Below are 11023 nucleotides of genomic sequence, written 5' to 3'. Positions count from 1 at the left end.
CCTTTTCCCTCCAATTCCTGTCCTTTTTTCCTAAATTTCTCCTCCTTTTCCCAAATTTCTCCCCTTTTGTCCCACATTTCTCCCTTTTCCCTGAATTTTGGCCTTTTTCCCCCAGATTCCTTCCCATTTTCCCCAGATTCCTTCCCATTTTCCCCAGATTCCTTCCCATTTCCCCAAATTTCTTCCCAATTCCCAGAATTTCCTCTCATTTTCCCCATTTTCTTTGCATTTCCCCAATTCCTTCCTTTTTCACCTCATTTTCTTCCCATTTACCCAAAATTTTTTCCCATTCTCCTCCAATTTCGCCCCATTTTCCTCCAATTTTTCCCCATTTTCCCCAAGTTTCCTCCAATCTGCCTCAAATTTCTTCCCGTTCCCCCAAATTCATTCTCTTCTTCCCAAATTTCTGCCCATTCCCACAAATTCCTCCGTTTCCCCCAAATTTCTCCCCATTTTACCCAAATTTCTTCCCATTCCCCCAAATTTCTTCTCTTTTTCCCAAATTTCTCCCCATTCTCCCGAATTTCTTCATGTTTCCTCCCTGTTTCCTCCCCATTTCCCCCAAATTCCTCCCCGTTCCCCCAAATTCCTCCCCATTTCCCCAAATTCCTCCCCGTTTCCCCCAAATTCCTCCCATTTCCCCCAAATTCCTCCCCATTTCCCCCAAATTCCTCCCCGTTCCCCCAAATTCCTCCCCATTTTCCCAAATTCCTCCGCATTTCCCCAAATTCCTCCCCATTTCCCCAAATTCCTCCCCATTTCCCCAAATTCCTCCCCGTTTCCCCCAAATTCCTCCCATTTTCCCCCAGTTCTCCTCCCCGTTTCCCCCAAATTTCTTTCCATCTCCCCAAATTCCTCCCCGTTTCCCCCAATTCTCCCATTTCCCCCAAATTCCCACCTTTCCGAGCGACATCCCAAGGAATTCCCAGAAATCACCCTCACGGCGCCCCTCGGCTCCTCCTCGAGCTCCTTGGCTCAAACTCCGGGGAATTCCCCCGGAATGTCCCCGGGACCGACCCCGAGGCCCCCAGAGCTCGAGCCCGTTCCCACGCGTCCCGCAGGGTATCGGGCGAGGAATGCAACGGGATCAACCCCATGGCGGCCGAGAGCGGCCCCGGCACGCGGCTGCGGAACCTCCCGGTGCTGGCCGACGCCTTGGACTCCACGCAGACGTCGGCGGCGCCGGCGCCGGGCCAGGCCCAGCCGGGAGGCGGCATCGGAGTCAATCCGCCGCCGCCGGAGACGTCCAATCCCAACAAACCCAAGCGCCAAACCAACCAGCTGCAGTATCTGCTCAAGGTGGTCCTCAAGACCCTCTGGAAGCACCAGTTCGCGTGGCCCTTCCAGCAGCCCGTGGACGCCGTCAAGCTCAACCTCCCGGTGAGTTCGGGAGGAGGTTGGGATGCTCCGGGAAGCGCGGAGGTGGCTCGGAACCGTTGGGTTGGAGCTGGTGGTTGGGCTTGGGTCAACGGTTGGGTGAGGTGATCCCGTGGTTGGGCTTGGATCAGTGGTTGGTGAGATGATCCCATGGTTGGGCTGGGTCAACGGTTGGGTGAGATGATCCCGTGGTTGGGCTTGGATCAGTGGTTGGTGAGATGATCCCATGGTTGGGCTGGGTCAACGGTTGGGTGAGATGATCCCGTGGTTGGGCTTGGGTCAGTGGTTGGTGAGATGATCCCGTGGTTGGGCTTGGGTCAACGGTTGGGTGAGATGATCCCGTGGTTGGGCTTGGGTCAGTGGTTGGGTGAGGTGATCCCATGGTTGGGCTTGGGTCAACGGTTGGGTGAGATGATCCCGTGGTTGGGCTTGGGTCAGTGGTTGGTGAGATGGTCCCGTGGTTGGGCTTGGGTCAGTGGTTGGTGAGATGGTCCTGTGGTTGGGCTTGGGTCAGTGGTTGGTGAGATGATCCCGTGGTTGGGCTTGGATCAGTGGTTGGTGAGATGATCCCGTGGTTGGGCTTGGGTCAATGGTTGGTGAGATGATCCCGTGGTTGGGCTTGGATCAGTGGTTGGGTGAGATGATCCCGTGGTTGGGCTTGAGTCAAGGGTTGGTGAGATGATCCCGTGGTTGGGCTTGGGTCAGTGGTTGGTGAGATGATCCCGTGGTTGGGCTTGGGTCAGTGGTTGGGTGAGATGATCCCGTGGTTGGGCTTGAGTCAAGGGTTGGTGAGATGATCCCGTGGTTGGGCTTGGATCAGTGGTTGGGTGAGATGATCCCGTGGTTGGGCTTGGATCAGTGGTTGGTGAGATGATCCCGTGGTTGGGCTTGGGTCAGTGGTTGGATCAGATGATCCCGTGGTTGGGCTTGGGTCAGTGGTTGGTGAGATGGTCCCGTGGTTGGGCTTGAGTCAGTGGTTGGATCAGATGATCCCGTGGTTGGACTCCATCCAGTGGTTGGATTGATTATCCAGTGGTTGGAGGAGATGATCGATCCAGTGGTTGGATTGATGATCCAGTCATTGGACTTGATCCAGTGGTTGGGTGAGATGATCAAAAGTTGGATTTAATGATCCAGTGGTAGGATGAGAGGATCCAGTGGTTGGACTTGATCCAGTGGACTTGGTGATCCAGTGGTTGGATTTAAGGGTTGGGCTCAGTGATCCAGTGGTTGGGCTCAGTGATCCAATGGTTGGACTTGATGATCCAAAGTTGGACTCATGATCCAAAGTTGGACTCGATGATCCAGTGGTTGGATTGATGTTCCAATGGTTGGGTTCAATGATCCAATGGTTGGATCGATGTTCCAATGGTTGGATTGATGATCCAAAGTTGGACTCGATGTTCCAATGGTTGGATCGATGATCCAATGGTTGGATTGATGATCCAATGGTTGGACTCGATGTTCCAATGGTTGGATCGATGATCCAATGGTTGGATTGATGATCCAGTGTTTGGACTCGATGGTCCTATGGTTGGACTCGATGATCCAATGGTTGGATCGATGATCCAATGGTTGGATCGACGATCCAGTGGTTGGACTCGACGATCCAATGGTTGGATTGATGATCCAATGGTTGGATTGATGTTCCAATGGTTGGGTTCAATGATCCAATAGTTGGATCGATGATCCAATGGTTGGAGTTGATCCAGTGGTTGGACTCGATGATCCAATGGTTGGATTGATGATCCTATGGTTGGATTGATGATCCAGTGGTTGGACTCGATGATCCAATGGTTGGATCGATGATCCAATGGTTGGATCGATGATCCAGTGGTTGGATTGACGATCCAATGGTTGGATCGATGATCCAATGGTTGGATCGATGATCCAATGGTTGGGTTCGATGATCCAATGGTTGGACTCGATGATCCAATGGTTGGATCGATGATCCAATGGTTGGAGTTGATGTTCCAATGGTTGGATTGATGATCCAAAGTTGAACTCGACGATCCAATGGTTGGACTCGACGATCCAAAGTTGGACTCGACGATCCAATGGTTGGATTGATGATCCAGTGGTTGGATTGATGATCCAAAGTCGGACTCGACGATCCAAAGTCGGACTTGACGATCCAGAGTTGGATTCAGTCCCGGAAAGAACCGGAAGAATCCCCAGCCTTACCATGGGCCGGTGCGTTGCTTTTCCGCAGGATTATTATAAGATCATTAAAACTCCGATGGATATGGGAACAATAAAGAAACGCTTGGAAAACAATTATTACTGGAACGCTCAAGAATGTATCCAGGACTTCAACACGATGTTTACAAACTGCTACATCTACAACAAGGTACGGAGAAATTCCCGGGAATTTGGGGCCAGAAAGCCCGGGATGAAATCCATGGGAATGGCTCTGGGCTCAGCTTCATTCCCGTTGGGGTGGTTCGAGTCCGGATGGGGATTTTTCCCTTTTTTTTTTTGCTTTTAAGAGGAATACTTGAAGGGATTTTTCCTTGGGTTTTTTTTTCCTTATTTCGCCCCTTTTCCCCTTTTTGTTTTTCCCCTTCCCCCTTTTTTTTGCCCCCCTTTTTTTTGCCCCATTTTTTCCACCCCCTTTTTTTCCCCCCTTCCCCCCCCTTTTCCTCCCCTTTCCTCTCCCTTTTCCCCCTTTTTCCCCCCTTTTTTCTCCCCCCTTTTCCCATTTTCCCCTATTCCCACCACCCCTTTGGATCCCCACTTCCCCACACTTTTCTCCTCCACCTCTTCCCATCCTCTCCCTTTCCCTGTTAAAAACCCCCGGATTCAGCACAAGAATTCCTCCGTAAAAACCCCATCCCATCGCTCCAGAGCCAATTCCACCTGGAAAAACCCCTCGAATTCCTGGATTTTTCCCCTTTTTCCAGCCAGGGGATGACATAGTCTTAATGGCAGAAGCTCTGGAAAAGCTTTTCCTGCAGAAAATCTCGGAGATGACCCCGGAGGAGACGGAAATCGTCATCGCCCAGACCAAGGGCAGAGGCCGCGCCCGCAAGGAAGCAGGTACGGATCCCGGAATTCCCCAATTCCCGGAATTCCCCAATTCCCGGCATTCCCCAGCTCCAAGCAGAGCCTTTCATTGGTGCCTCAATTCATTCCCAGATTTCCCTGTTCTGGGTTTTTTTTTTTTCTTGGTTTTAAGAGGAATATTTTAGGGGATTTTTCGCTCAGACTTTTCCTATTTCCTTCCTTTTTCCCCTGTTTTTTCCCCCCTTTGTCCCCTCCCTTTTCCTCCCCCTTTTTCCTACCCCTTTTCCCCACTTCCCCCCCTTACATTCCCCTTTTTTCCCATTATTGTTCCTGTTATTTTTCCCCCCTTTTTTTCCCCCCTTTTTTTCCCCCCTTTTTTCCCCCCTTTTTTCCCCCCCTTTTTTCCCCCCTTTTTTCCCCCCCTTTTTTTCCCCCCTTTTTTTCCCCCCTTTTTTTCCCCCCTTTTTTTCCCCCCTTTTTTTTCCCCCCTTTTTCCCCCCTTTTTTTCCCCCCTTTTTTTCCCCCCTTTTTTCCCCCCTTTTTTCCCTCCCTTTTTCCCCTCCCTTTCCCCCCCTTTTTTTCCCCCCTTTTTTTCCCCCCTTTTTTCCCCCCCTTTTTTCCCCCCTTTTTTTCCCCCCTTTTTTTCCCCCCTTTTTTCCCCCTTTTTCCCCCCTTTTTTCCCCCCTTTTTTTCCCCCCTTTTTTCCCCCCTTTTTTTCCCCCCTTTTTTCCCCCCTTTTTTTCCCCCCTTTTTTCCCCCCTTTTTTCCCCTCTTTCTTCCCCCTTTTTTCCCCTCTTTTTTCCCCCCTTTTTTCCCCCCATTTTTTCCCCCCTTTTTTCCCCCCTTTTTTCCCCCCTTCTTTTCCCCCTTCTTTTCCCCCTTCTTTTCCCCCTTCTTTTCCCCCTTCTTTTCCCCCTTCTTTTCCCCCTTCTTTTCCCCTTCTTTCCCCTTTTTCCCCCCTTTTTCCCCCCCTTTTTCCCCCCTTTTTCCCGCCCTTTTTTCCCCCCCCTTTTTTCCCACCCTTTTTTTCCCTCCCTTTTTCCCCTCCCTTTTCCCTCCCTTTTTTTTCCCGCCCTTTTTTCCCCCCCTTTTTTCCCCCCCCTTTTTTCCCCCCCCCCCCTTTTTTCCCCCCCCTTTTTCCCCCCCTTTTTCCCCCCCCCTTTTCCCCCCCCTTTTTCCCCCCCCTTTTCCCTCCCTTTTTCCCCCCCCTTTTTCTCCCCCCTTTTTCCCCCCCCTTTTCCCCCCCTTTTTCTCCCCCCCCCTTTTTCCCCCCCTTTTTTCCCCCCCTTTTTTCCCCTCCTTTTTCCCCCCCCTTTTCCCTCCCTTTTTCCCCCCCTTTTTTTCCCCCCCTTTTTCTCTCCCCCCCTTTTTCTCTCCCCCCCTTTTTCTCTCCCCCCCTTTTTCTCTCCCCCCCTTTTTCTCTCCCCCCCTTTTTCTCTCCCCCCCTTTTTCTCTCCCCCCCTTTTTCTCTCCCCCCCTTTTTCTCTCCCCCCCTTTTTTTCCCCCCTTTTTTTCCCCCCCTTTTTTTCCCCCCCTTTTTTTCCCCCCCTTTTTTCCTCTCCCCCCTTTTTTCCTCTCCCCCCTTTTTTCCTCTCCCCCCTTTTTTCCTCTCCCCCCTTTTTTCCTCTCCCCCCTTTTTTCCTCTCCCCCCTTTTTTCCTCTCCCCCCTTTTTTCCTCTCCCCCCTTTTTTCCTCTCCCCCCTTTTTTCCTCTCCCCCCTTTTTTCCTCTCCCCCCTTTTTTTCTCTCCCCCCTTTTTTTCTCTCCCCCCTTTTTTTCTCTCCCCCCTTTTTTTCTCTCCCCCCTTTTTTTCTCTCCCCCCTTTTTTTCTCTCCCCCCTTTTTTTCTCTCCCCCCTTTTTTTCTCTCCCCCCTTTTCCCCCCCATATTTATCCCCCCCTTTTCCCCCCTTACTTATTTTTCCCCCTTTTCATCCCCTTTTCGTCCCCTTTTCATCCCCTTTTCTTACCGCTTTTCCCCCATGTTTATCCCCCCTTTTCCCTTTTTCCCCCATATTTATATTCCCCCCTTATTTCCCCCTTTTCCCCCCATTCCCATCCCATAACCGCTCTCCCCTCTCCCGGCAGTGACCTCCAAGCCCGGCTCGTCGGCGCTGCCCAGCGCCCCGCAGGCCTCGTCCCCGGCGCCGCCCGCGGTGCCCGCTGCCGCCCTGGCGCCGCCGCCACCGCACCCGTTCCCGCCGGTGCCGCCCGAGCTGCTGGTGCCGCCGCCGGTGATGACCATGGTGCCCCCCGCGCCCGCCCCGCCCGCCCCGGCCCCCGCGCCTGCCCCGGCCCCCGCGGCGCTGCCGCCGCACCCGCCCGTCATCCCCACGCCCGCGCAGCCCGTCAAGGTGAGCAGCTGCCTCTGCCCCTCGTTAGCGCGCCTCGTTAATGAACCCGGGCGGTGGGGTTTGGGGTTGGGTGTCATTAACGCTGTTAATTACCGTTTGAGCCCACGCAGCCCGTCAAGGTGAGCAGCGCTGCCTCTGCCCCTCGTTAGCGCGCCTCGTTAATGAACCCGGGCGGTGGGGTTTGGGGTTCAGTGTCATTAGCGTTGTTAATTACCGTTTGAGCCCACGCAGCCCGTCAAGGTGAGCAGCGCTGCCTCTGCCCCTCGTTAGCGCGCCTCGTTAACGAACCCGGGCGGTGGGGTTTGGGGTTGGGTGTCATTAACGTTGTTAATTACCGTTTGAGCCCACGCAGCCCGTCAAGGTGAGCAGCGCTGCCTCTGCCCCTCGTTAGCGCGCCTCGTTAATGAACCCGGGCGGTGGGGTTTGGGGTTCAGTGTCATTAGCGTTGTTAATTACCGTTTGAGCCCACGCAGCCTGTCAAGGTGAGCAGCTGCCTCTGCCCCTCGTTAGCGCGCCTCGTTAATGAACCCGGGCAGTGGGGTTTGGGGTTGGGTGTCATTAACGTTGTTCATTACCGTTTGAGCCCACGCAGCCCGTCAAGGTGAGCAGCTGCCTCTGCCCCTCGTTAGCGCGCCTCGTTAATGAACCCGGGCGGTGGGGTTTGGGGTTGGGTGTCATTAATGTTGTTAATTACCGTTTGAGCCCACGCAGCCCGTCAAGGTGAGCAGCGCTGCCTCTGCCCCTCGTTAGCGCGCCTTGTTAATGAACCCCAGCGGTGGGGTTTGGGGTTGGGTGTCATTAATGTTGTTAATTACCGTTTGAGCCCACACAGCCCGTCAAGGTGAGCAGCGCTGCCTCCACTCCTCGTTAGCGCGCCTCGTTAACGAACCTGGGCAGTGGGGTTTGGGGTTGGGTGTCATTAACGTTGTTCATTACCGTTTGAGCCCACGCAGCCCGTCAAGGTGAGCAGCTGCCTCTGCCCCTCGTTAGCGCGCCTCGTTAGCGAACCCGGGCAGTGGGGTTTGGGGTTCAGTGTCATTAGCGTTGTTAATTACCGTTTGAGCCCGCGCAGCCCGTCAAGGTGAGCAGCTGCCTCTGCCCCTCGTTAGCGCGCCTCCTTAACGAACCTGGGCAGTGGGGTTTGGGGTTCAGTGTCATTAGCGTTGTTAATTACCATTTGAGCCCGCGCAGCCCGTCAAGGTGAGCAGCGCTGCCTCTGCCCCTCGTTAGCGCGCCTCGTTAACGAGCCCGAGCAGGTGGGGTTTGGGGTTGGGTGGCATTAGCGTTGTTAATTACCGTTGGAGCCCACACAGCCCGTCAAGGTGAGCAGCGCTGCCTCCACTCCTCGTTAGCGCGCCTCGTTAACGAGCCTGGGCAGTGGGGTTTGGGGTTGGGTGTCATTAACGTTGTTAATTACCGTTTGAGCCCACGCAGCCCGTCAAGGTGAGCAGCGCTGCCTCTGCCCCTCGTTAGCGCGCCTCGTTAATGAACCCGGGCGGTGGGGTTTGGGGTTCAGTGTCATTAACGTTGTTAATTACCGTTTGAGCCCACACAGCCCGTCAAGGTGAGCAGCTGCCTCTGCCCCTCGTTAGCGCGCCTCGTTAACGAGCCCGAGCGGTGGGGTTTGGGGTTGGGTGGCATTAGCGTTGTTAATTACCGTTTGAGCCCGCGCAGCCCGTCAAGGTGAGCAGCGCTGCCTCTGCCCCTCGTTAGCGCGCCTCGTTAACGAGCCCGAGCGGTGGGGTTTGGGGTTGGGTGGCATTAGCGTTGTTAATTACCGTTTGAGCCCACGCAGCCCGTCAAGGTGAGCAGCGCTGCCTCCACTCCTCGTTAGCGCGCCTCGTTAACGAACCCGGGCGGTGGGGTTTGGGGTTGGGTGTCATTAACGTTGTTAATTACCGTTTGAGCCCGCGCAGCCCGTCAAGGTGAGCAGCGCTGCCTCTGCCCCTCGTTAGCGCGCCTCGTTAACGAGCCCGAGCGGTGGGGTTTGGGGTTGGGTGGCATTAACGTTGTTAATTACCGTTTGAGCCCACGCAGCCCGTCAAGGTGAGCAGCGCTGCCTCTGCCCCTCGTTAGCGCGCCTCGTTAACGAACCTGGGCAGTGGGGTTTGGGTTCAGTGTCATTAGCGTTGTTAATTACCGTTTGTTGTTAGTCTGGGTTTGTTTTTATCTTTTCTTATCAATCCTGTTATTCTGGGGGGTTTTGTTGCTGTTGCTGTTATTGTTGATAAGGCTTTATTAGCTTTAATTAATTAGCTTAATTGGGTATTGCAATGTAGTGGTATTACTTCTGTTATTATTTATTAATAGTTATTAGTATTTTTTACTTTTCGATGTTGTTCTTATATTTATTAGAATTATTATTATTAATTATTACTTTCTATTATTGCTTATTATTAGTGATTTTATTATTTTTGGGGGTTTTTTTGTTGTTGTTTTTGTTGTTAAGGCTTTATTAGCCTTAATTAATTAGTTCAACCCGATCTTAGGATTTATTATTTATTGTTGTATCTATTGCCCTTATTACTAATAATAGTATTGTTATTATAGTTGTCAAATTATTATTTTCGATTATTTACTATTTTAGTTATTGTTATTATGAGGTTATTGGTATTTGTTATTATTTATTATTTTTTTAGTATTAGGGTTATCGCGTTGTTTATTTTTACTTCTTACTATTTATTATTTTAATTGCTATTATGGTTATTAGTTTCTTTATTATTGTTTGTTAGTACTTCTTATTTTAACTACTACTATGCTTTTCAGGTTATTTGTTATTATTTGCTATTATTTACTATTTCAATTATTATTTTTATCCGGTTTTTTGTGATTTTTTATTTATTTTTTTAATTATTATTATGGTTATTAGCATATTTATTATTTTTTGCTCTCATTTATTAATTATTATTGTTATTATCCTGTTCATTACTCCTAACTCCGGGCCATTGGAGTGGTCAAGTGGTCACTCTTGGCTTGGCCGTGGGGTTGGGTTGGGAGGCCACGGGTTGGTCCAGAAATTCCCAGTTTAGGGAGCTCCCACTGGACCCAGTTTCCCATGGAACCCCATCCCACTGATCCTCTTCCAACCTTCCCTGAGTTTTTACAGCTCGGGAAGAAAATCCCAATTTTTGGAGGCCGCTCCGAGCCTTGAGCTCAGCCGTGGGGTTGGGTTGGGAGGCCACGGGTTGGTCCAGAAATTCCCGGTTTGGGGAGCTCCCACTGGACCCAGTTTCCCATGGAACCCCATCCCACTGATCCTCTTCCCACCTTCCCTGAGATTTTACAGCTCGGGAAGAAAATCCCAAATCCTTGAGGCCGCTCCGAGCCTTGAGCTCGGCTGCTCCAACGGGAATAATCCCGCTTTTCCCAGTGAATATTTAGGGAAGGGCTTCCGACGTCTTCTCGTAGCGTTTGGCCACCAGCTCGAGTCGCCGCCTTCGGCGATTCCGAGCCCGCGCTCCCGGCAGCGAACCTGGGTGGGAACGACCCCGAAAACGAAAACTCCAGAGGTTAACGCTGCGTTTTTTTGGGTGATTTCCAGACAAAAAAAGGGGTGAAGAGGAAAGCAGACACCACCACCCCGACCACCATGGACCCCATCCACGAGTCGTCCTCGCTGCCCGCCGAGCCCAAGGCCACCAAGCTGGGCCCGCGCCGCGAGAGCAGCCGGCCCGTGAAGCCCCCCAAGAAGGAGATCCCGGACTCGCAGCAGCACCCCGTGGAGAAGAGCAGCAAGACCTCGGAGCAGCTCAAGTACTGCGGCGGCATCATCAAGGAGATGTTCGCCAAGAAGCACGCGGCCTACGCCTGGCCCTTCTACAAACCCGTGGACGCCTCGGCGCTGGGGCTGCACGACTACTGCGACATCATCAAGCACCCCATGGACCTGAGCACCATCAAGGTGAGGGGGGATAACGGGGGTTTGGGGGGGTAAAACAGGATTTGGGGGGGGAAAAATGGGGGTTTGGGGGGGTAAAACAGGATTTGGGGGGGAAAAATGGGGGTTTGGGGGGATAAAACAGGATTTGGGGGGGGAAAATGGGGGTTTGGGGGGATAAAACAGGATTTGGGGGGGGAAAAATGGGGGTTTGGGGGGATAAAACAGGATTTGGGGGGGAAAAACGGGGTTTGAGGGGGGAAAATGGGGGTTTGGGGGGATAAAACAGGATTTTTGGGGGGAAAAATGGGGTTTGGGGGGAAAATGGGGTTTGGGGGGATAAAACAGGATTTGGGGGGGAAAAATGGGGTTTGGGGGAGAAAATGGGGGTTTGGGGGGATAAAACAGGATT

General features: G+C 52.5%; 1 protein-coding gene across 1 annotated transcript; it reads left to right on the top strand.

The window, feature by feature from the left end:
* Positions 1-1035: 1035 nt before the first annotated feature.
* LOC116438884 (bromodomain-containing protein 4-like) lies at positions 1036-10668 on the top strand. Its single transcript, XM_032097899.1, has 5 exons — positions 1036-1380; positions 3590-3727; positions 4281-4416; positions 6469-6734; positions 10276-10668. Exons 1-5 carry the CDS (start codon positions 1096-1098, stop codon positions 10666-10668), a joined length of 1218 nt encoding a protein of 405 aa, XP_031953790.1. The 5' UTR covers positions 1036-1095.
* The last annotated feature ends 355 nt before the right edge of the window (positions 10669-11023 follow it).

The sequence above is a fragment of the Corvus moneduloides genome, unplaced genomic scaffold (assembly GCF_009650955.1).
Source record: "Corvus moneduloides isolate bCorMon1 unplaced genomic scaffold, bCorMon1.pri scaffold_144_arrow_ctg1, whole genome shotgun sequence".
NCBI classification, from domain to species: Eukaryota; Metazoa; Chordata; class Aves; order Passeriformes; family Corvidae; genus Corvus; species Corvus moneduloides.
The sequence above is the reverse complement of the archived record's forward strand: the minus strand, read 5'-3'. Positions and strand labels throughout refer to the sequence as shown.

Coding starts and splice junctions, on each gene's coding strand:
- LOC116438884 (XM_032097899.1), top strand. CDS start 1,096: ATGGCGGCCGAGAGCGGCCCCGGCACGCGGCTGCGGAACCTCCCGGTG. Junction 4,417..6,468: donor CCGCGCCCGCAAGGAAGCAG/GTACGGATCCCG, acceptor CTCTCCCGGCAG/TGACCTCCAAGCCCGGCTCG. Junction 6,735..10,275: donor CGCCCGCGCAGCCCGTCAAG/GTGAGCAGCTGC, acceptor GGTGATTTCCAG/ACAAAAAAAGGGGTGAAGAG.